A 25,888-nucleotide genomic window follows, 5' to 3' on the forward strand; every position below is an offset into this window, starting at 1 on the left:
TGGATCCCCAGGCCACACTAAATAGCCAAACAAATAAGTCACTGGTTCGTTCTAGTGAAAGACATTAAGTAGAAGTGTCTTAATAATACTCGTCGACCTCTGGGTCTGCATAAAGGTCCCATATTTGTTTTTTTTTTCTTTTTGGTCACTTATGGGTTTCACGTTCCCAGAGCCGCATGGATGCAGACGGACCCCTTCTGCTCTTAAAGCTAATGGGCTTAACAGGTTTGCACTTTACTGTACTGCTCAGCATTCTCAGCCCACTCACGTCTGCTGCTGCTGGCTTCAAAGCTGCGGTATCGTGAGCTTTTATGGTTGATAAGTCGGGGACCACCTTGTCCACCAAATGTCCAGTAATGCTGCTCATTTCGGCAAAGATTGTCTGGCTCGCTCTTATTGAATCGGGCTTTGGAAGCATCCAAGGCATTACACATGGAGAACGTCCTCAGACCCTCTTTGTCCCAAACCATCCCCCCCAAATTTCACTTCCTGCATGCCTCAGCTCTGCTCTGCAGCTTTGCGGCCATTAAAAAATGAGTCCAACTCGCATGTATATACACACAAAGGGACAATAGGTCCATAAATGCCATGTTTTTGGGGTGCGTATTAAGCCCCTTTTCCTTTTCCAGCCTTTCCTCTGGGGGTGGATGCTCCTCTTGGATAAATCCCTCGTTTTCTTCGGTTAAGGTTTTATTACGGCAGACATAGTGATCATGTTACAACATTTGTCATAGTCTCGTACTTTTAATGTAATGTCACATCAAAAAAAAGTCAATTTTTTTTTTAAATAATTATAAAAATTAAACATACTTAAATTATATTAGGAAAGCAGGAAGTGAACAAATGTTCACAGTTACTGATTGTAAAAGTACCAGATGGAGGGGTAGGATTTAATAAGCTTTGCTTCTTCCTACTCCTTTTGGACATGTGGAACTCTGAACTGATTATGTGATGCATTCAATTGTAATCTGATGCATGTTCAAATGAAATCAAACCATTACCATTACCATAAAAAATATATACAATAATACAATAATAATATTCATTCATTCATTCATTTTGTACCGCTTTTTCATCACAAGGGTCGCAGGGGTGCTGGAGCCTATCCCAGCTGTCTTAGGGCGAGAGGCGGGGTACACCCTGGACTGGTGGCCAGCCAATCACAGGGCACATATAGACAAACAACCATTCACACTCACATTCATACCTACGGACAATTTGGAGTCGCCAATTAACCTAGCATGTTTTTGGAATGTGGGAGGAAACCGGAGTATAATAATAATATATTATATATAATATATAATATTATAATACTAATCATAATAACATAATAATGATCATAATAATGATCATAATAATAATGTCACATCACAAAAAAGGCTCCTTTTTACCTCCCTAAACTTACACAATCATGTTTGGTTTACTCTTTTTGCCCAGTCAGTTCAAATATACCCGTGGCCTCTCTTTAATTTAGCGAGCACGGTTATGGCTTCCTCCTGCGGCGTCTGATATTCATCCCTGGTTGTCTGGACTACATTCTTGTCTGCTTTTCCGTGAATTATTTTCATAAAATAGAGGTCACATGCCACGGAGCATCATTGCAGTTTATAGTGTTGCAGGCTTTGTGTGCTTAAAAGGAGAATTTCTGTCATGCTTTGTCCAAAAGGTAGACGTCTCCTGTCTACTTGTTAATACTTATTTTTAATCTTCCTTAACGTTTTTTTCCCCTCCAGTTGAAGAAAGATGCAGGTGTCCAGCTCTTTAAGTGTTACCTGATGCATGCAATAACAAGCTTTTCCTTTCCTCGCTGACCTCAGTCCTCACAAAGATCCACTGTTAACGGGAAAAAAAAAACCTCCCCCAAACTGCAAACTGTAGCTCTTCATGGATGTTTAGCACTAAAATTACAGCCTTGTTGTTGCAGCTTTTTGCCTCAAGTAGTTATTTTTATAGCCTTCCACTGGAACTCGGTCAGCGCATACATACTGTACAGTACAGTACATATCGGTATCGGGTCTGGAATTCCCCCGCTGATTCCCGCTTGTTTCTTTTAGTCACAAGCAAATCAGTTTATTAGGGCATGTGTTCACCACCCGAGGGCCAATTATGTGTTGTCATGCACGCTCACATGTGAGCTGCTTTTTAATATACTGTTGATGATGCAGCACAGAGTCTGGAACTTGGAGTCTGGAATTTGTTCTAAGGGATGGCGGATCGGATTGATCAGCCTGACTCAAGCCATGAAAAGTAGAGTGGATTTGTCTCCATAGAGCCCTCAGTGTTATGGAACCATAAGGCACTCATGCTATTCCTGTTTGCACTCATGCATCAGCATTCACAGCCTCTGTTAGGAAGTGTAGCACAGAGGACTGTTAGTTTCAGTGCGGATTTGGTTCCCATTATTTGAACTATTTCCGTCTCTACTGGCAAGATGGCTGCATTAAGAGGAAGTGACTTGTTCTCATCCCGTATACCGACTGGCCCCAGGGTTAGGGTTAGGTACACTTGCACAATTTAATGAATTCCAGGACATGTTTTGTCTTTACAAATATATTAATGCTTATTTTGGACTGAGCTATTTAGAGGCATCCCGTGTTTATTGCTAAATTGTCTTTTTTTAACTATGTCTTGCGCAACATCACGGAAGAAGTAGTCGTCTAGCGTCCCAGCGTGGTTTTCCGAAAATGAATTACTAATTAATAATTGTTTCTTAGTCAAAAAAATAAAAAAACGCTGAAACACAAGTCATATTTAGTATTCTGGTCACTCGGCATCAGTAATGTTAAAGGAACCTGAAGTGGAAGTCAACCAGTTCTCCTCCCATTCCATGTGGAAGTGGTACACTTTTGGTTTCTTACTTTGTTGTCTTCCCCACTCCATTTGAAACACTTAAATTTTGAATAAATAAATTGGAGGCCCCGAGTGGTTAGCGCGCAGGCCACACAGCTAAGAAACTTGGGTTCGAGTCCCCACTCGGTCATCTCTGTGTGGAGTTTGCATGTTCTCCCTGTGTATGCGTTGGTTTCCTCCCACATTCCAAAAAACATGCATGTCAGGCTAATAGGCTCCAGCATGCCCGCGACAGAAAATGATAAGCGGTACAGAAAATGGAAATTGGACGCCAACTAGTTAGCTCGGTAGAATGCTACATGCTATGAACGGAGGCTGTCTCTTATGTCCTTCTAGTGAGCCTGTAGTGTAAACAAAGAATAACAGGAGTGTAAAGGTGACTATAGGGGTGTTATTTCATGTCTGACATGCTCCAATAATGGTAAAATAATATATTTACAAAGTCAAACAGGTTTTATGTACTCTAACTATGAAAATATTGTTAATATTGAATTGTACTTCACTGGTCATGCTTGGGTCTGGAACCAATTGAGCGTGATAAATGAGGGACGACTGTACCTCCTTCCACACGGACATAATAGCACCTTTGACCCGTGTTTACGTCCGCCGACAATAGCTGGAATTGCAATTTGATGGAGAAGATGAGAATACAGACAAAGAAAGAACATAGCGTTGTGTGTTTGTGTGTGATTGTGTTAACTCTTCTAAGCATTTTGAAGCGGTACAGCCCGGGGGGGTGAGAGGGGTTTTTTTTTTTTTTTTGAGGGGGGTGAGTGGGTGGATGGATGGTATCAGACTTCCCCCGGCCCACCTGCCTCCACCTTGGACAGAAGCCGCTCCTTAGTTGAGCCTCGGGGAAGTTGGGGAGGTGTGGGGGGTTTTGGGGGTGGGGGTGGGGGGTTAGGTCACGTTGTAAAAAAGCTTTTTCGCTGATAGATAACACGGGAGAACAAAAGAAACGTGCTGTTAATGGCTGCTTTTCTCCTCCTCCTCGTGTAGCACATCAACTCTACTCCATCTGGACCACACTGAATCCCCCCGCCCCCCCTTGCCCACCCACCCCTCACTGCTCTTTTTAGTGCGCCCACCCATAACAACTGTTGATTAGATTCATTAGTGCTTCTAAACATAACCAGAATATGTTAATCATGTTGCCTTATGCTCCTTAATTAATGTACTTAAGCCATCTTGCTTTTTTTCTTGTACAGTATGTCCAGCAGAGGTACAACCCCCACCCCCCAGATCATTAAAGACTCTGAGATTGGTTTTTCAGTGGAAGTTTATGACAAAACGAGGAAGCGTTCTTCTTCCCATTGTTGTCACTGGTAGCGATGACGGACAATGATATTTCAGGTTCCATTTCCACAGAGGCGTGTGTATGTTTGCACACGTATTGTACTACATGTAGTATGTATCACAACATGTGGAGATTATACCCGTCTCCTTCTGGTTGCTAGGGTAACGGTGCTCGGTGTCTGCAGAATGGGTGTGATTCATGCTGGCGGGGTTGAAGCACTCTCACAATTAGCCCCCCTGTTAAAGACATACGCCCCTTAGCGGAACTGGGCGGCTGTGTGGTAAATAGACAGGGGAGCCTGTGAGACGGAAAAACAGTGGGGAACCTGTCCACCCCTTCAACACATGCAACACGCATGCAAACTGAGGGCATGTTATTTTGTGTGATAAACTGTGTGTATGTGTGTCAGGCAGACATGTCGCAATATGTATGACTTGCGTGTGACATGACGATGGCAGCAACACAAAATGAAGTACACGCTATTGTGTTGTGACAAGTTCCTCTTCCCTATCAATCTATCTAAATGCCTCTGTGGGATGGAAGATGAGCCGCAGTGGAAGGCCTGCTGGGATCAATAACAGCAATATAATACAGTCAGAGTGGGGGAGGAAATATGTCGGAGGAGGAGGAGGCGGACCCAAGGAGGGGTTGACCGGTGTGTCTGGAGTGGGAAGTGATGGAATCAAAGACTTCATCTCCCTCCCCATCCTCGCCTCATCTTCCGCTTCTATTTGTCTTTTTCCCTTCCGAGGTTCAAAACGGTAACGAGATGAAGAGTCACATTGTGGCCGCAGTGAAGCGAAAAAAAGGAAGGCGGTGCGAGCACGTGCTTGCCTTTTTGGTATTAGCAGCGCATCGCCATGACACCCTCACTTCTCTCGCTCTCCTTCTCCCGCAGTGTCCATGTTTTATGTATGAGAGCGAGAACGCTAAGCCCCTGCACGCGGATAATCGGAGAGGAATATTAGGCTGCTGTGTTTTAGCTGTCTTAGTAGCTTGAAGCTAATCCTCAAAGCGTTTTTTATTTTTGCCGCTTTTTAAAAATGCAGTCAGAAAGTGGACAAGCTGAAGGTGATGTATCAGGAAGACATGCATTATCTAGTGCACACAGTCATTAAGTCAGTAGGAATGAACCCGTAGTCTTGTTCCTTAAGCACTTAGTACTTAGCACTTAGTACTTATTATCACATACTACAGTATTAATTGGCCCTGTGCTCTAGAAACCGCCCATGAATGATACGGGAAAAGGCCGAAATGATACTGTGTCAAAGCCCAGGGCAGTGATACTGATAAAATATTGAGTTTAACCATGTCCAGTATCAGCCCCCGTAGCTGTCCACTCAGAGCGCGCTGCTCTGGTATCATGCCCGTGAAACAACCAATCAGAGAACAGAAAATTTTCTGGAAACAAAATGGTCTTTTGACCTTCGGTCTCTGGCTGATACTGACACTTGGGGGCATGATACCTGGCCTGATACCAGACAAACCATGTGATAACCTATAAGTATACTTTGAGGACGGAGAACATATTTGGACAGATGCTTCTTTTGGTCCACACCAATGCTGCTTCTGCTTGCACAGCACACCACACATGTTGCCATTGAAGAAGGGGGGTGGGCAGGTGGGGCCACAGCGGCTACAGACTGGACAGGTGGTGCCTGCCAACCTCATAATGTCCACTCAGCTTTCCCCTCTCAGATGACTCAACATTTTTTTTTATCAGGTCTTTTTTTTTTATCAGGTCACAAGTAGCCTAGCCACATTAGTGTAGATACTGTATCAAAGGCAATCAAAGAATCTGATAAATTATTTATAAATAGTTTGTTTTGTAACTTGGCGGCACGGTGGTCGAGTGGTTAGCGCACAGACCTCACAGCTAGTAGACCAGGGTTCAATTCCACCCTCGGCCATCTCAGTGTGGAGTTTGCATGAGCTAACAGACTCGTGTAAGCAATCCCTTGTTTTTTCTGGATATACTCTTATATCTAGATATCTCTGGATATCTTATTATATTATCATTAATGTCAACACCTCACTGTAAATATGTCCAATATCGTGGTTCCTTCAATGAATTAATAAAAACCAGTCAAATCAGTGTTGTTTATCTTTGTATATCGCTGCCGTCCTCCATGTTTGTTGTTGTGTTACCGGGCAGGAAGTCTCCCTCCGCTCCTTGTAGTACATCCCCGCCCATTTCCTGTTTGAATTGTCCTGACCTGAGATTAACCCTCATCAACTGACTCGGTTTGAATGGACAAAGGAAGGTCGGACGTGAGTGTTTGGTTTGTGAAAGGATGTGGCGGTAAAGATATGCAAAAGACGGGACGGTGTGTAGTGTGTTTGTGTCAGCTAATTGTTTCCTTTGTGTTTACGTGATTGACATGCGAAAGGGCAGGGTGGGGGCGCGGGGGTACAACCACACACACACACACACACACAAGTACCACCTGTGCACACGTGTGGTCACATGTACCATTAATACTGCAGGAGATTGACACTGTTAATTCCAATGTCCATCATCTGCGCCATGTGAGGTCCACATGTCCCCCACATGCTAATTCCTGTCAGCCCAATGCCACCGACTCCATGTTTTTTTTTGCAGTGATAGATATTATAATATTGTTATAGCTGCACAAGGGAGGACCCATTTTAGTGATGGCCCACCCTATATTTAACACTTTGGGAAAACCACAATTTGTGCAAATAATTAATATCCAAACACCAAAACGACTTATTTTGTTCTCGATGCTTGTTGTTAACCTTTTAACAGTTTATTTGTACAGTTACAATAACTAATACACTTTAAGTTGTTAATACTTATTGTGATTAAGTTGACTTGATGCAACAAAATTAAGTACAATTGACTAAAAATGGTCCAAAAAGTAAACTTGACAAATGTGAATAATTACTCAAGTTTAATAATTTGTAAATTGTACATTTAAATTTGTTACGTAATCATACTTAGAGATAACCATCCATCCATCTTCTATGCCGCTTATCCTCATTTGGGTCCCTGTGGTATGCTGGAGCCTATCCCAGCTGACTTTATTAATTTTTCATATTTAAGAAAATTGTACACGCCCGTGTGTGTGCATGTGTTAAAATTCCCTTTCAATGTGTAACCACCATTGCGCAACACGGTACATGCTTTTTGACTTCCTGGTTGCTGTGCAGTGTATAATTTCAATGTGAGACATGCAGGCGGAGTTCTTATAAAATGTACTTCTACCAACTTGTGGTTGTTGTTTTTTTTGGCTTAAAACTACATCAAACATGCTTTTTTTCTATTGTAGAGTTGCATCATCACCCTTTTGTGTCTCTCACACAAAAAAAATTGTAAACATCTTTGGGAGCGAGTGGTCAGGTTGAAAAAAAAAAAAACGTATAAATACATCTTTGGTAGCGAATGAATGAAATTGTCCATAGGTATGAATGTGAGTGTGAATGGTTGTTTGTCTATATGTGCCCTGTGATTGGCTGGCCACCAGTCCAGTGACCAGTGTACCCCGCCTCTCACCCAAAGTCAGCTGGGATAGGCTCCAGCAACCCCCGCAACCCTCGTGAGGATAAGCGGTAGAAAATGAATGAATGAATGTCTACTATATTGGGTATATGCGTGTTTTTTCATGTCTAGATGGCTCAAATAATTATTTTGTAAGCAGGTTTTTGATGAATAAATAAGTCATCCTACGTTGCATAAATTAACTTATCATTGTCCAGTCTGAAACAAATTAACCACACTAAATGAGTATTACGGTATTACGTATGATGTATGTGCTTATGATGGCCATGCAGTTTAACACCATCTTGTTTATCGTTGTACAAAAACAGCCCCTGACGTATTTCCTTTGTCCATAACAGGAGACTCTCCAGCAGCTGGTGATGATGCCCCTTCCGAATGTGCTGGTCCTGGGCCGCCACCCCCTCACTGGTAAGCCGTCTGCTTTTAGTCGAGGCTGGCACAGAGTTCACTCAGAGGTCACAAGCAATTTTTATGGCGCTATTCTCACATTGCTACAATGCCGAGATAAACCGGCTTTCATTTTCTGCCGCTTTGATGTCTCAAAATGAGTTTCCTTTCCGACTCTGAGATTCCTTTTTTTTTGACGCTCGCATTTCCCACCGTGGCTTAGTAATGAGGCTTGCTGCTCCGTCCCCACACGCTCATGAGTGAAGGCGGCACGGCTGACAAAAATGAAAGGAAACAAAGTGCTAAATAAACACAATCATTTTTGCAGCGTTGAACTCTGCGCCGCCATTTGATACGTATCAAAGTGAAAGCACCGTGTTTGAATTTCATGCAGCTGCACCCACATTCATTTGACCTCTGCAGCCCCAAAATGCTACTTGATATTGCTGGGTGACCTTGAGGAGGCGCGATAACCAACAGCAGACGTCTGGTCACGGTGGATATTAAAAAAAAATTAACTCGGCTAATTCAATTATTTACAGTAAGTTACTGAAGCTTCATTGCAATCATCACCTCTTCACATTTCAGACTCAGTTGAAGGATATCTGCGCCGCTGAACACACACACACCCTCCAAACGCTCGCTCGGGCTGCCTTTATCTTGCTTTCACCACGGCCTTCCCTGTCACTTCAGGTCTTTCATCACCTTTCAGCGCTCGCAGTTTTAATTTGAACACGCAGCCGTGAGCCATGAAGGGTAAATAAATGAACAATAAGCGGCCGACGGGCGTATATGCATCTGCACCAAAGGATAACTGGCTTGTTGGTTTATTCGATGGAATAAAGAAACAATGTCCAAGTCTTTATTGCTAGCTTTTTTGCGGGGGGTATGCTGGAGCCTATCCCAGCTGTCTTTGGTCTACGAGAGGTGGTCTACATAAATGCAATTATTTAAATAAATAAATAATAGTTAATAATTCATAATTAATAATTAATCTGTCAGCTTTGTGTAATTAGCATTAATTGTGCCTATATGCTGTTGTTTTTTAAATCATTATTTATTTTGTATTTTATTTATTAAATAATTATTTTTTAAATACTATTTATTAAATAATTTATAAATTATTTATTAAATAGTTATTATTATTAAATCAATAATTATTAAATTAATAATTACTTTTAAATAATTATTTATTTTGTATTTTATTTATTAAATAACTATTTATTAAATATTATTTATTAAACAATTTATAAATTATTTAGTAAATAGTTATTAATTATTAAATCAATAATTATTTAAAAAACAACAGCATATAGGCACAATTAATGCTAATTACACAAAGCTGACCGTTTAAGAGAATTTGGAGGATACACGGCTTAAAAACAAACGCACATGCTTCTGGTGTTGCTTACGGTATATTACGGTATTACACTCCATAGTCTCCTTTTTGCTGCGGCGCTCCGTTTTCTTGCTACCCTCAGTGTCCTCTTGGATAAAATTCATCTTCTATAATGTGGCCGTTAGCAGAAAGCAATGTAGTGCTTGAATTTTCCAAACACAAATGATGATTTTCTGACAAATAAATAAATAAAAATGGATAAACGCAGTGCTATATGGCGTTATTACCGGGTTAAAGCACTATCCAATCAGTTAGCATCTCGTGGTATGTAACATTTCTGTATTGCTATGATATGCTTTTATTTAACCAGCGTTATTGCCCTCAGCATTTCTCAGCATTTCTATTCCTAGTTTCCAGACGGGCTTCTACATAACATGGGGGGGGGGGGCTTTGAGCAAGTGGACCAAAGCAGACAGAAAGATTTAGGCCAAATTCTGCAGTGTGTGTGTGTGTGTGTGTGTGTGTGTGTTTCAGACAAACCAGTCAAGCCACTGGGACCAGTAATGTGTGCAGTCTGGCCCAGCGACTGCTAGCTAAAAGTCATTTGCCATGTGGCTTTTATTATGCTCTCGTAGGAAAGGGGGCACATTTTGTGTAGGTGTGTGTATGTGACTTTTTAAGTCGTTAGCGTTTGGTAGGGGGAGGGGTGTCTTCCCGACATTGGGAATGCACCGTGGACCCCGAAGGCTTCGACGTAGGCTGTTCTGCTTGCCGCACAGTGAGACTGCGCATGTAGTCGTGTTGTAATGGTTGCATGCAGACAGTACAACAGTACCCCCCTTTGTTTGGTCTCCCTTTTAAGCTAGTGGATTTTCAACAGTCATCTGTCTTGTGTTTTTGGTGAATATCAATGTTGTTTCTTTTTTCATCGACCTTCCCCCCAAACTGATCCCAATGTTTGTGTGCCCTGTGAGCTACATTGATGTTGTTTTAGCCATTATTTATCGACTGTAGCTGTGAGTAAATCCCCCAGATCACCTGTGCAAAGACAACTGACACTGTTTTGCATTCCGTTATGGCGGCATCATACTGTGACTCACTCTGTACCCTGTACTGATAATATGCTTTAACCACCATTAGGATCACTTATTCATTGGCCGAGATTGTGTGACTCACAGTGAAAGGAGCTTCTTTCAGTCTGGGAATCATTTCTAGTCATGTGTTGTGATAAATTATAGCGTATGTGTGATTGGATTGTGTTGAATCGTGTCAAAGGTGGCACTAGTTTCATTCATTCATTCATTTTCTACCGCTTTTCCTCACGAGGGTCGTGGGGGTGCTGGGGCCTATCCCAGCTGTCTTCGGGCGAGAGGCGGGGTACACCCTGGACTGGTGGCCAGCCAATCACATGGCACATATAGACAAACAACCATTCACACTCACATTCATACCTATGGACAATTTGGAGTGGCCAATTAACCTAGCATGTTTTTGGAATGTGGGAGGAAACCGGAGTACCCGGAGAAAAACCCACGCATGCACGGGGAGAACATGCAAACTCCACACAGAGATTGCAGAGGGTGGAATTGAACCCTGGTCTCCATTGCTGTGACGTCTGCGCGCTAACCACTCGACCGCCGTGCCGCCAGGCACTAGTTTCATTCCATTGAAATAACATAAATAATAGAAATGCAGGAAAATGTAGAAATATCCACACAATGACAGGGGTGGTGCAGCAGGCTTGAGAAAAATAAAGAAAAACCTGTGAAACTTAAGCTGGAGGTACAATGAATGGATTTTTAGTAAAAGTGAAAACTCTACAAAATATGCTTAAAAAATTAATTTTTCTGGAAGTCTGGGGCACCCCAGCCTTATTATAGTCTCTAAAAGGAGTCTCAAGCTGTAGGTCTAGGTCCAGTTCAAGGGCACTATTATGACAATAGTGGTGTCTGCATTAAAAAAAAATAATTTTATCGATTTTTTTTCCCTAGACTGTTGTTATATTTGTTCGTCTGCTGCAGGGAAGTTATCAGAATGAACCCTGGCAACCCGTCAAAGCGGAGAAACATCTGACTGACTGTGTGCTTTACCGCAAACATGCAAGTCATGCAATCCTGAGTGAGTGAGTGAGTGAGTGTATTCATCACGGCAGATGAGACAGACGCACACACACACACACACACATCATCATCCCTCCTTCTCACTCACCATAGCGCTAACAACGGCATCGTCGGATAAAAAGCCTGACTAACCGTCCTTGAGGATGCAGCAGGGAGAGAGAGGAAAGGAAGCGGAGATGATTCACAACAAGGAAGGAAGGAAGGAAGGAAGGCTGGGTGGATGAATCAAGTGTGTGTAAGAATAAGGATGGACGTGTGTATCCCTTCTACTGCTGCTGCTATTTTCAATCATGCCTCCTCCTCTCTGTTTCTAAATCCCAGTCTGGTGTTTGTGTTGCTTCAAATCTGCCTCAAACAGCGTCTCCCTCCTCTTCCTCTTCTCGCTCGCTGCATTTATTTGTCCTAGCAGGGCTGCTTATCTCGCCCTACCTGTCTCGGCGAGATTTGCCGAGCTAAATCCTCTCCCCGTCTCCAAGCGACTCTAATGGAGTTCCTGCTAAGCTCTCCAGCTGTGAGAATTAACTTTTTGTCAGCCCATCATCCATCTGCGCCTCCAAAGTCGCTGTTTTTCTACTTTTAGGCACCCAGGAGACATTTCATTAGGAACACCTATGCAACCGAATGGGTTATAGATAATTAGTAACGCATGGTTATATTACACTGACATTATCAGGTGGTAGCATCGCAGTCAGGTGCTACACGAGTGTTGCCAGGACTGGGGAGCTGCGGTTCATGAAGAGAAAGATGAATTCCAACATGTACTGTGACTGTAAGCACAGCATGATCGGCTCCCTTGGGAAAAACCGGGAGGAGCCGGTTTGGGGAGCCGCATGGCAGTTTTCTTACAAGCACACTTCCAAGATGACAGGTTCCTTACTGAGGACAATTCCCAATTCCCAATGCCCAAGAGGATTAAGGCAGTGGTAGATAACAATGGTGCAAAGGACACAATTGCTCACTGTGAGGCGCCCTCTCTTGTGTTGCCAGCTGTTGCGACTATAACATTTGACTCATTTACATTACATTATATAAGCTGTGCACTGACTACTTTTATTTTGGAATTTTACCCATCATTCACAATCTTTATGTGAAACATGAATACATACTTATTTGCTTTTTCTGTGCAACACCAGAAAATGAGTTAATTTCAGCTAGCTTACAATGCTGTCATTGGGATACACCTATTTTGACTATGAAGCCGTCTAAAAAAAAAAAACTTCTAACGACGTTAGAGGTGCATTAACACGTACACTGATATAATAGTTGCAGTATTGCTGTATTTTGATGATTTAAAACACTACCCAAATTTATTTTCTTGATTCAGTGATACACATACTTATGCTAGTTCCTTCAACAATAACAACAACAGTGACAAAACGTACAGTGTCTGCTCTCCTTGGGATGGCTGTGTCTTCCAGCACAAGACGTGTGCTTCAGTCCTCGGGTAAAAAATGCTGACGGCAAATGAGCATAACATTTTTTTTCATGTTATCTACTACAAGACCAGGGTTCAATTCCACCCTCGGCCATCTCTGTGTGGAGTTTGCATGTTCTCCCCGTGCATGCGTGGGTTTTCTCCGGGTACTCCGGTTTCCTCCCACATTCCAAAAACATGCTAGGTTAATTAGCGACTCCAAATTGTCCATAGGTATGAATGTGAGTGTGAATGGTTGTTTGTCTATATGTGCCCTGTGATTGGCTGGCCACCAGTCCAAAGCGTACCTCGCCTCTTGCCCAAAGAGAGCTGGGATAGGCTCCAGCACCCCCTGCGACCCTCGTGAGGAAAAGCGGTAGAAAATGAATAAATGAATGTTATCTACTACAGTAATAATATTGCAGTAGCTTGGTGAATATACAAGCCAGTTATGTAAATGGAACACTGTTGGCAGTTTTTTAGTTATTTTGTGAGGGCTTTAGCGTCAAAATAGGTATTTCCCATGATGTCTGTTGTTAGCTAGCTCATATTAATTTGTTTTCTAGCGCTAGAATGCACATAAAAAGGAAAGAAATGTGTATTTGTGTTTCACATAAGGTTTATGAATGATGGGCAAAAATCTCAAATAAGTATAACCAAGTGTACTTCATAAGACTGATTTCTGAAATATGTAAGAGAGGTGTTGTGTACCTAAATGAGTGGCATGGAAGTTAACCTTCTAACCTTTTACAAATTGAGCGTTCCAGTGCCTCTTTGTTCCGAATCTTCTTTCCGGTGTTTAAAAAGGTTAAGTCAGAGGCCAATTCCCCGCTTCTCTTAATCAATGAGTTGCTTCATGTGTTCAAACGGGACACATCAATCATCTGTGTTGCTACTCTGGAGTAGATGTCAACACCCACGGACGGCGGCTGCGTGCCTCTTGCGTATACCGTACCGCTTACTCACTGTGACACACACACACACACACACCACCTGGTTCCCATACACAAATCCAACAGATGAGTGGAGGCCTGTAGAGCTTGCTGACAGATGTTTGGACGCTCATACCGTCTTCATGCTTTGGAACAAACGAAACAGGAATTAGTAGTAAACCTCTTAGATGTGATGTCTTCATGAAGATTTATTTTCTTATTACGCTTTTGTTCTGTTTCCCCCTTCAGAGCGAGGTCTGGAGGAGATGAAAAAGATGCTGCTGCTGCTGCTCGGCTGTGCTGTTCAGGTAAAAACAGTATGGATGCTGGACGTTCTTCACATGTTCCACAGCATTGATTTTGGTCTTCGTTCTCTTTGTAGTGTGAGAAGAAGGAAGACTACATCGAACGCATCCAGACTCTGAATTTCGACACCAAAGCAGCCATAGCGTCCCACATTCAAGAGGTGGGTGTCCCACCTGGTTCCTTACTGTGACTTTTCTATCTTATTGTTGTTGTGTTGTGATTAAAGGTGACGCACAACCAGGAGAACGTAGTGGACCTCCAGTGGTTGGAAAGTGGAGAAATGCCTCCCGACGACCTGGAGAACCTGTCCAGGAACCTGGCCCTTCACCTCAAACATGTGGTGGATGAACGTGACACACAGCTGGAGGTAATGAAATGAAATGAAATGAAGCGCATTATGTTTTGCTTGATGGAGATCTGCCCAGGTTCTCGAAACAGTGAAGGTGGCACTGCTGCTTTCAGGGGGGGGAGGGGCGTTGTGTGGAAACATTACCACCGAGTGAGCCGCCTCAGGAAGGAAGGGCTGAAACTGTTAACGGTCTCACGGATGAAAGATTAGTGCGTCTGCGTGTGTACTTGTCTTAGTGTTTATGCCTCAGTTGAGTTTCCAATCCATAGGGTGCAGATGCCTACCACTGATAGAGCTGCTGTGTGTGTGTGTGTGTGTGTTTCAGGGTATCTAATAGCCTCCAGATTACGACCATGTTGTCCAGAAGTTCTTAATTAAAAGCCCATTTCCTGTCACAGCCTCTGGATCTAAATAGATTGCGTGTGTGTTTTAGTGGGGGTGTCTTCGTGGTGCCCATTTTCAACTTCGGGGGTTTCTTTGTGGTGGCTTGTTTGTCAATGTTTTAAAATCCCGATGTGTGTTTTATGTCTGTGAACATGTGACTGTGAACTTTCTAGATCCATCTGTCAAAACCGTTTCTCTGTCATCCAGACTATCGTGGAGCTAACCCAGGAGAGAGACTGTGTGCAGCTCTCCCCGCTGGGTCCCGGTCCGGCCCAGTCCCCCAATGGCTCCCCCAGCATGAGGAGGACGGAGAGCCGGCAGCACCTCTCTGTGGAACTGGCCGATGCGAAGGCCAAGATCCGACGTCTGCGGCAGGAATTGTGAGTGCTGATTCCTCATCAGGCAAATTTGAGTCATTATTGTGTGTGGAAGTGGTATTATAGCACTTTCTAATATTTTGGTCCTGAGACCAAACGACGAGAGGTGGGGTACACCCTGGACTAGTCGCCAGCCAATCACAGGGCACATATAGACAAACAACCATTCACACTCACATTCATACCTATGGACAATTTGGAGTCGCCGATTAACCTAGCATGTTTTTGGAATGTGGGAGGAAACCCACGCAAACTCCACACAGAGATGACCGAGGGTGGAAATGAACTCGGGTCTTCTAGCTGTGAGTCCTGCACGCTAACCACTCGTCCACCGTGCAGCTGCCATTACATCATTCATTTTCATTCATTCATTTTCTACCGCTTATCCTCACGGGTGATGTTGGAGCCTATCCCGAATGGCCGAATGGTGGAATTGAACTCAGGTTTCTTAGCTGTGAGGCCTGCACGCTAACCACTTGTACACCGTGCAGCCTCCTTTTTGCAGTTTAGGCCAATAAACCAACTGGCTACATTTATAGTATTTATAGTATTGCTGCTGCTCTTGTGTTGGATCTTATTTTGTGCGGGTCTACCTGTTGTTATGGCTTTTGAGTGTACACCAGCATTAATAATGCAGTGTGGGGTCAGTGGGGTCCACCAATGTATTTCCTGACATACATCGAATTGAAGCTACTCTCATAAAGTATATATGACCTTTTAAAGTCCTTCAATGAATAATGGCGCTTCCGTTTTGAAAGCACTCTATTCATTTTGACATTCATTAGAGAGCACGCGCAGCATCCCAGACACTGAAGTGTACTGTTTCACGAGGTTGTTTGTTTGCACCCACTCGGTCAAAATACCTTTGAGGTGACAACAAGTCTCAGACTCATTTATTGTGGTGCTTGATCACCGTAGGCGCCGTTCTTGGGCCCAAGGAGTGCAGCCAAGCTCATCAGTTGTTGTTGTTGTTGGTTGGTCGCTATGGTAACTGTGCAGGAAAGCACCAGAAGAGAGGCATCGACAAGGGACACGAAGGTCTTTGAGCTGGTGTTGTGTGGTCACATGGTCACATGACTTTTCTAAACGATGCACAGATTGAGCGTGCATGCTAATGCTGCTATGCATCTTGTTGTTGTTATTCAACCACACTCATTAATTCATTTTCTACCGCTTATCCTCACAAGGGTCGCGAGGGATGCTGGAGCCTATCCCAGCTGTCTTCGGACAAGAGGCAGGGTACACCCTGGACTGGTGGCCAGCCAATCACAGGGCACATATAGACAAACAACCATTCACACTCTCATTCATAACCACACTCATACTAAGTTTATTATTATTTTATTTTCTACATCACCCCATACCAGATTTGTTGACATTGACTTAATTATTTACACTTGAGTCAAGTATTGCCATGTTTCATGGATGAAATGTTAAACAGGCTAACTAGACTGTTAGCCCACAAGTTGAGGTCTGCTAATTATTACCACAGAAGCTACGTGGGAGACAACGGCACTATGAATTGCAAACACAGAAAGTCAATGGAATGATACTGTTACTATAGACTGCTTTAACATGTTGCCTGATACTTTTGTGTATTTTTTTGGGAATATAGATTTTTTTTAAAGTCATAAAATTAAGAAAAAATAGCATGAATTTGAAATATTAAAGGAAAAAAGTTGCAGTAAGAGAAACTATTCTGTGTGTTAATTAGCGCCTTGAACGCACCAGCTGCTGGGCAAGAAGCTATAGGCTATAGTTATGGGGCCAAATTACTCAACGTGAATAAAATGTTAATTATGTATCTAAAAATCATGTGGTGTCCACATCATCACAATTGTTATCTCTGAATATTTTGATTGAACACTGTAAAAAAACAATCAGCTCATAAATTTTGAGGACAAGTCAATTTTAAATTTGGACTTCCTGGTCAACTTTTTAGTCAGCATGTAATTACATAATTTAATTGTATATTAATAATGTATTAATAATTGGGGTTTTATTCCAATGCTATTCCCTTGGTTGAATATTTTCACACAGTGTTTAAATATAGCAGTGAACACAAGTGGACGCTCAGATGTAAGACGTGCTAAACCGTTAGCAGCAGAGCCAGCTGTATCCAAAATATGAGCCCGGGGCTGATACACCATGCAGGATCTGACAGGTGTTTGTCATTTGGGAAAAGAGGTCAAAGGGGCAGGGGGGCGTGTCGGCAAATGGGATTAACTGGGGAGAGAAAAAAAACACGCTGAATGAAGGAGATGTGTTGTCTTCAGAAGGGATGCCATTCCCTTATTGAGATGTGTGCTGAGGCTCCACAGAGCTGCAAGGCATGCTAGAAGAAACCAAGATGAGGCTCAGGTCCCCTCGGGGCTGGGGCTGGGGGGGCGGATTTACATGCAGGTTGCTGTTTATCTTTAGGTTGTAACTGTCATTTTGTGTTGTTCTTCAATGTGATGGTCTGCAGAAGAAGGTTGTTGAATGAAGTAAGAGTCAAATTGAGGTCAGGAAGACGGTAAAGATGTATTTGTACGCCACAAGCAAGCCCATTCTTTGCTCTTTTTTTTCCAGAGAGGAAAAGAGCGAGCAGCTACTAGACACCCGGCAGGAGTTGGAGAACATGGAGGTGGAGCTCAAGAAGCTTCAGCAGGAGGTAACCACACATTCACAGTCGTGGTAAATGAAGTGTGTTGTTTAATTGGCTAGCTGGTGCGTAGCAATTATCGCAGCTATCTTTAGCTTCAAGAAGGAACCTGGCATTTACTTACTTTCATTGGAGTGAGTGGCAAGAATGTTTGTGAATTGGTTGTGTTGCTTCGATAGTAATAATCAAGTACAAAGAAACAACCGTGATATTAAGTATGTAGCTTTTTTTGGTAATGGTTTTATTTCATTTGAACATGCATCAGATTACAATTGAATGCATCACATAATCAGTTCACAGTTCCACATGTCCAAAAGGAGTAGGAAGAAGCAAAGCTTATTAAATCCTACCCCTCCATCTGGTACTTTGACAATCAGTAACTGTTACATTTGTTCACTTCCTGCTTTCCATAATATAATTTTTTTAATCAATTTATTTTTTATAATTTTTATACTTTAAAAATAATTTTTTCAAATTTTTTTGTATATGTTTTTTTCAATTTTTAGAGTTTTAAATTTTTAGTACGAGGTGATATGACCATACAATGACATAATGGGTACCATAGTAACCGTCAATATAGTGATATATATATAGCACATCATGGTAATGTATGGTATGGTAATGGTAATGGTTTAATTTCATTTGAACATGCATCAGATTACAATTGAATGCATCACATAATCAGTTCACAGTTTCGCATGTCCAAAAGGAGTAGGAAGAAGCAAAGCTTATTAAATCCTACCCCTCCATCTGGTACTTTTACAATCAGTAACTGTTACATTTGTTCACTTCCTGCTTTCCTAATCTAGTAAAAAAAAAAAAATAATTTTTTTCTTTTATTTTTGTCACGTACCAAAGTACGAGGTGATATGAGCATCCAATGACATAATGGGTACCATAGTAAGTGTCAATATAGTGATATATATAGCACATCATGACTGGTTCAAGACTCTTCATCCTTGTATTTAGCAAACATCAACTGCTTGTATTGTTTCTTGAATTGGCTCATCGTTGTGCATTGTTTGATTTCCTTACTCAGCCGTATTTTTTTTTTCTCAATACGGCTTCCAGTCTCTTCTAATGTATGCAATTGGTCTGCCAACTCCTGCAGAGCTACCAGCTGCTGTCGGACGCCCGCTCGGCTCGGGCGTACCGCGACGAGCTGGACGCACTTCGGGAGAAAGCCATCCGTGTGGACAAACTGGAGAGCGAGCTGAGTCGCTACAAGGAGAGACTTCACGACATTGAGTTTTATAAAGCCAGAGTGGAGGTATGCAATGGTGCATGTTAGCATGTGGCTAATATTACAAGCTACAAAGCCCGGCTGGTTTGTTTGATCCTGCTCTGATAGTATTTTGTCCACTTGTGATGGGTCACGTAGGAGCTGAAGGAAGACAATCAGGTTCTTCTGGAGACCAAAACTATGTTGGAGGAGCAGCTGGACGCCAGCCGAACCCGATCTGACAAACTCCACCTCCTGGAGAAGGAGAACCTGCAGCTGAAATCCAAAATGCATGACCTGGAGATGGTATGACAGGGATCATTCACATAATATATTGAAAAGGGTCGCACTTCTAATCAAGCTGTTCCCATCAGGAACGAGACTTGGATCGTAAGAAAATGGAGGAGCTGTTGGAGGAGAACCTTGTGCTTGAGATGGCGCAGAAACAGAGCATGGATGAGTCTTTGCACTTGGGTTGGGAGCTGGAACAACTGTCCAAAACACCAGAATTGACCGAAGGTAAGAACCGGATCATATCTTCTCGTCCGCTCAACCTCTACTGTAATTAATATTCAGTCGTTCCTGGAAGATAATCTGTTCTTTTGTGTTACTAAAGCTGTTAAGAGGTTTAACTAGCCAGGGATCTGGATAAAAACATTTTGGCGGGTGTGTTGTTTGTTGAAATAACACTTAAAAGCTTTAACACCTGTGACGTTAGACATTGGGGCTTTGGCTTAATTTCATTTTGATGGACCTCCCATTGGGATTTATGAAGACTCGCTTTTGTTTTCTCATATTTGTGATATCCGGTAAAAGGTTGCTGATAATAAGCTGCTCATTTCTCCACTCTCAGCCCCGCAGAAGTCTCTCGGCGATGAGGTGAACGAGCTGACCTCCAGCCGTCTGCTGAAGCTGGAGAAGGACAACCAGACCTTGCTGAAGACGGTGGAGGAACTCCGAGGAGCTGCCGGTCACGACAACATCACAAAACTAGGCAAAGTCAACCAGGAGAATCAGAGACTCAACCAAAAAGTAAGCAATGTTATTCATTTTGGACACCACAGGGCTCTGTTCTCGGTCCCATGCTCTTTATAATAATAGTCTTTAGTAGCGCTATTGTCTGTTAGCATATTCACATTCAAGCTTTTCCCACACCCAGAGAAAATAAGGGAGAAGAGAAAGAAGCGGCGAGTATTTAGAAAGGGGCGGAAAGGCCGATGAAAGCAAAGCTGTAAATCCAGACAGTCTTTTCTTTGCTGCTCAGTGACGTCCAAACTCCCCTCTCTAAGAGGAGCTTTCTGAGCTGTTTGCAGGGAGATACGCCTCCTCTGGGCCCACCAGCTCTCATGCGACATTACAATTGTATTTTTCTTATTATTTCTGGGTGGATTGATGTCCTAAAAATTGTGAATGCAGTATGAAAGGAGACATAATCTACCATGCATTGTTCCGTGCGTCCATGCTTGTGATAAAACGGATTCACTTCCAGCACGCTACTCGGTTGCCAGGTTACACTTTGATAAATCTAACGCAGCATAATACAACAATTCTACGTAATTAAGATAATTTGATTCAGCCAGTGATTTCCAATGTGTGACCGAGGGGCCCGTTTCTGGCCTGCAGCTCATTCTTTATGGACAGATAAAATTAAACACAAAGCACATTAGAATATTCATTCATTCATTTTCTATATCGCTTATCCTCACGAGGGAGCCTATCCCAGCTGTCTTCGGGCGAGAGGCGGGGTACACCCTGGACTGGTGGCCAGCCAATCACAGGGCACATATAGACAAACAACCATTCACTCTCACATTCATACCTATGGACAATTTGGAGTCGCCAATTAACGCAGAGAAAACCCACGCATGCACAGAGAGAACATGCAAACTCCACACAGCGATGGCCGAGGGTGGAATTGAACTCGGGTCTCCTAGCTGTGTGGCTTGTGCGTTAACCACTCGGCCAGAGGGTTTTATTGATACTCATTCATTCACCAATTAACCTAGCATGTTTTTGGAATGTGGGAGGAAACCCATGCATGCACGGGGAGAACATGCAAACTCCACACAGAGATGGCCGAGGGTGGAATTGAATTTGGGTCTCCTAGCTGTGATGCCTGCGCGCTAACCACTTCTCCTCCGTACAGCCCTCACATTAGAATATTTTATAGAAAATGGCCCAAAAAAAATAGCACATTAGAACAGAAATTATTGTATTATAGTATGCGTTTTGACAGCAAACGCATACAACAGGGCCATCAAGGGCAAATCGGACAAATCAAAAGATGAGGGTGCTACTTTTACATTTTTTTAAGCCAACCCATCTTGATATCTAGGTATTAACAGAAAAAACTGCCTGCGTCATTATTGGATACACCGCGTATTCTCAGTATGACCATTTTCTACTTTTGCTTTTTCTACTTTGCTTTTTTCTACTTTTTGCTCCTTTTTTCTTGTTTTCATTTCATTTTTTTACACATTATGTGTGTTTAGCTGCAGCAGCTGGAAAGCGAACTGGCAGCCGAAAGAGAGTCGCTCTGCAGCGCCGAGCGTCTGAGTACTGACCTGATGAAAGAGAAGGCCTTGCTGGAGAAGACTCTGGAAACCCTCAGAGAAAACTCAGAGAGACAGGTCAGTTTTTACAAACATGTCCATCGGCAAACTGGACCAAATTGTTCTTGTCTTGATCACACAAGGCCTTTAAAAGCTCTAGAACTTGTGCAGTCATTGTCCTAAACCTTCATTGAGGGCGTTTTCCAAGGAAGATAACATGACTAAGAGTTCTCCTGAGAGCATTTTGCAAGGCATTACTACGCATTTTGAAGTGGCACCAGCTGCCTGTACTGTATGTGGTGTGGCCTACATGCAGATGCTCTGGTTCTCTGCAGGGTCTGTAGGGACTCTGTGGCTGTTCGACCCAAATCTGACATATTTGATTAGTTCCTGTGTTTGATGCAGATGACACCACGCGCTGCACTCACAGATTACTGTAGCTAATTCTTTCTGCTCGGTCATAAACCTTAAGAGACAAAATGGAATCTGTTGCTGTTCCTTTCTAGTTTGCAGCCTAAATGATATTTTGTATGAGTTCAGCACTGACCCAGCTGTGTTGTGTCTTGTAGATGAAAGGCCTGGAACAGGAGAACAAGCACCTGAGCCAGACGGTGTCGTCGCTGCGTCAGCGTTGCCAGGTCGGCGCCGAGGCTCGGGTTAAGGACGTGGAGAAAGAAAACCGCATCCTCCATGAGTCCATCTGTGAGACGACGGGCAAACTCAACAAGATGGAGTTTGAACGGAAACAACTACGTGAGTAACATCTCATTCAAAATGGTCCCCCCCCCCCTCTCCCCTCCGCGTCTGAGCCACAAGGTGGGTGTCTGTCTGCAGGAAAAGAACTGGAAGCCATGAAGGAGAAAGGCGAGAGAGCGGAGGAGTTAGAGGTTCTGATGCAGAAGCTGGAAAAGGATAATGAAAGTTTGCATAAGAAGGTGGCCAGCCTCGGAATCACCTGTGAGAAGGTCTGCTCTCCAGTTCTTGCACATACAAAGCAAACAAGCACCATCAAAAACCACATCTCAAACAGCAACATCAACTCATTGGGTCCTCTATGTAGGTTTCTTCATTAGAGAAGGAGAACACCGAGCTGGAGGCAGAAGGACGCCGACTCAAGAAGAAGCTGGATGCTCTCAAGAATATGGCCTTCCAGCTGGAGGGGCTGGAGAAGGAGAACTCCCAGCTGGAGCAAGAGAACTTGGAGCTGCGACGCTCGGCCGAGAGCTTCCGCTCAGCCGGCACCAAGGCCATTCAGCTGGAGGCTGAGAACCGGGAGCTGGAGAGCGAAAGGAGCCAGCTGAAACGCAGCCTGGAGCTCCTCAAAGCAACCTCCAAGAAGACCGAGAGACTAGAGGTCTTTTAGACTTTTGTCTATAAACATTTTACGTTAAATGGCGGGCCGTCATGATCAGGTCCTAATCTGATTGTTCAACTCCTCACTAGGTGAGCTACCAGGGTTTGGATACGGAGAACCAGCGTTTGCAGAAGGCGTTGGAAAACAGCAGCAAGAAGATCCAGCAGTTGGAGGCGGAGCTGCAGGAGGTCGAGTCTGAGAACCAAACCCTTCAACGCAACCTGGAGGAGCTCAAGATCTCCAGCAAGCGCCTGGAGCAGCTGGAGCAGGAGGTAGCTGGAGAAATTAAATAAAAATCAATCTCTGCGTTCCAATCAAGTATTTTATATCTGTTACCTGTTCTCCACTACCAGAACAAGACCTTGGAGCAGGAGAGCTCCCAGCTGGAGAAGGACAAGAAGCTTCTGGAGAAGGAGAACAAGCGGCTGAGGCAGCAGGCCGAGATCCGGGACTCCAAGCTGGATGACAGCAACCAGCGCATCTCCAGTTTGGAGAAGGAGAACCGCACCATGGGGAAGGAGATGATATTTTTCAGGGACTCGTGCACTCGGGTCAAAGACCTGGAACGGGAGAACAAGGAGCTGGTCAAACAAGGCACCATCGATAAGAAGACCCTCATCACGCTCCGAGAGGTACTCATCATAAATAACTGGAAAGACTCAGTTCTAGTGAACGGATGCAGTATTCAGCGTTTCTTTCTTAATGTGTTTAGGAGTTAGTAAGCGAGAAGCTACGTACTCAGCAGACCAACAACGACCTGGAAAAACTCACCCACGAGTTGGAGAAGATTGGGCTGAACAAGGAGAGGCTGCTGCTGGACGAGAACTCTGACGACAGGTAGCGTTCATTTTATTCATCTTAATTTGAAATTAGTCCCGAGTCTTGTCATCTTGGGTTTGTACTACAAAGTACACTAAGTCTTAATTTGCACACTTCCACACTTAGTATTTTGAGTGCAGAAGTGCATTCACACTGAGAAGAATCTCACCACCCTCATAGCGGAAAGGATGGGGCTAACCCGTCTGCTTGCAATTTACAATTAAAAAGCATAGAAGAATAGGAAGTGGATAAATACTGCAGTCGACAGTACACTATGACGTTCTACACTGATGCAAGTATTCCATTTGAGACACAGCCTACATGAATCTGGTCCATGGCCCAATTTAGATGTAGGTCTTGGGGCATATATCCAGTCATCCTGGGGGACACGCCAGTCATAAACTAGCCCTCCTCCTTCATTGTTAAGACACATATCCTTCAATGTTGTCTTTTGTGTCGCCTTCCAATTGGGATTTACCGTTAAAAATAACACACACACACAACGACTGTACAGTAAACAAAGTTTATTAATTAATAAATGGGTGCTGTTTTGTGTTTGAATACGGCCCATTATAATTTTTTTAATGTGCATATTCATTTAAATTGTACTCAAGCTTGGTCTAAATTAATTTTCAAGCATGAAAATGGCAAAATGAGCTCACTAAATGAACTAAAATACAATTACAAGGAAGAAGAAACATTCTAATTGTGATGGTAGTATTTTACATTGGCCACTAGGTGTCAGTAATTGTTCGGTGAGACATGCACCAAGCGTGATCGCCAGAACAGGCATTTATTCATTCATTCATTTTCTACCGCTTCGCCTCACGAGGGTCGTGGGGGGGTGCTGGAGCCTATCCCAGCTGTCTTCGGGCGAGAGATGGGGTACACCCTGGACCGGAGTCCCAGGACAAAACCCACGCATGCACGGGGAGAACATGCAAACTCCACACAAAGATGGCCGAGGGTGGGATTGAACTTGGGTCTCTTAGCTGTGAGGTCTGCGCGCTAGCCACTCGAGTGCGCGATGTGCAGACAGGCATTTATTGCAGGTTTAAATGATCTCACAACAGGCACAATAATAATGACATACTCATCGTAATAACTGTTGGAGCCATAACCTTGAACCTTTGACATCACTTCCTGTCCCCTACACATCTGTCCGCCCGCCACTAAGGTCCCCAGGGAGCACATTTACTGTGACGCATGCAAACAAGAGTTTTATTGACATCTTAAATGGCTTATTTGTCTTAAATGTACAAGGGACGCTATCCAGAAAAAACAAGGAATAGCTAAAGCGTGTCTGTTACCTTATTTATGTCTTTTTTTCTCTGGTTAGATACTGTATTGGGAAATACAAATGTAAGGGTGACTGTATGGTGGGGATGTCCGATAATTATCAGCTCGATATCAGCATAAAAATGCGGTATCAGTTGATATTGGTATCAGATTTTTCTCCATCATGAAAACTGATATTTAAAAAATTCATTCATTCATTCCACCACTGGAGTTATGTCTTGTAAACATTTTTAAAATCTAATAAAAAATTGCAACAATTTTTTAAAAAAATTAATAAAATGTATTAAAATTTAATAAAATCTATTGAATTTTTTTCGTTTTTTTATATTTGAAGATTTAAGCTCCTAGAAAGCAAACTGGAGTCGACTCTGAAGTCCTCGTTGGAGATCAAAGAAGAGAAGATCGCCGCCCTGGAGGCCAGACTGCAGGAGTCGTCTAACCTTAATCAGCAGCTTCGGCAGGAGCTCAAGACGGTAAGCGACACACACACACACATACATGCAAAGCTTGACAGCATTTGCAACATCACGTCTGCCACGTCCACTGGAAGAAAACAGGATGTTCCAAAATACACCTTCTTGGCCAGCACGGGAATCACTGAGTGTCTCAAATCGCCTGCTTTATTTATTCATGCATGGCTTTATGTATTCATGAAGAGACAGAGGTGGAGTGCAGAGGAGGATGTCTGCTTTTCCTTCAGGGAGATGTTCTCTGGCACAT

General features: G+C 43.2%; 1 protein-coding gene across 7 annotated transcripts in view; it reads left to right on the forward strand.

The window, feature by feature from the left end:
* LOC131107805 (girdin-like) overlaps positions 1–25,888 on the forward strand; it is a 53,813-nt gene that overhangs the window by 13,720 nt on the left and 14,205 nt on the right. For all 7 annotated transcript variants that reach the window (XM_058058141.1, XM_058058137.1, XM_058058138.1 and 4 more), the window contains 18 exons: positions 8,009–8,078; positions 14,112–14,170; positions 14,245–14,328; positions 14,395–14,535; positions 15,109–15,281; positions 17,850–17,931; positions 19,034–19,192; positions 19,304–19,450; positions 19,519–19,663; positions 19,998–20,176; positions 21,637–21,774; positions 22,266–22,449; positions 22,531–22,661; positions 22,757–23,050; positions 23,140–23,322; positions 23,404–23,682; positions 23,763–23,887; positions 25,503–25,641. In XM_058058141.1, the coding sequence (XP_057914124.1) occupies positions 8,009–8,078; positions 14,112–14,170; positions 14,245–14,328; positions 14,395–14,535; positions 15,109–15,281; positions 17,850–17,931; positions 19,034–19,192; positions 19,304–19,450; positions 19,519–19,663; positions 19,998–20,176; positions 21,637–21,774; positions 22,266–22,449; positions 22,531–22,661; positions 22,757–23,050; positions 23,140–23,322; positions 23,404–23,682; positions 23,763–23,887; positions 25,503–25,641 (2,712 nt within the window). The remainder of the gene's footprint in view (positions 1–8,008; positions 8,079–14,111; positions 14,171–14,244; positions 14,329–14,394; positions 14,536–15,108; positions 15,282–17,849; positions 17,932–19,033; positions 19,193–19,303; positions 19,451–19,518; positions 19,664–19,997; positions 20,177–21,636; positions 21,775–22,265; positions 22,450–22,530; positions 22,662–22,756; positions 23,051–23,139; positions 23,323–23,403; positions 23,683–23,762; positions 23,888–25,502; positions 25,642–25,888) is intronic.

This window comes from Doryrhamphus excisus, chromosome 20 (genome assembly GCF_030265055.1).
Source record: "Doryrhamphus excisus isolate RoL2022-K1 chromosome 20, RoL_Dexc_1.0, whole genome shotgun sequence".
NCBI classification, from domain to species: domain Eukaryota; kingdom Metazoa; phylum Chordata; class Actinopteri; order Syngnathiformes; family Syngnathidae; genus Doryrhamphus; species Doryrhamphus excisus.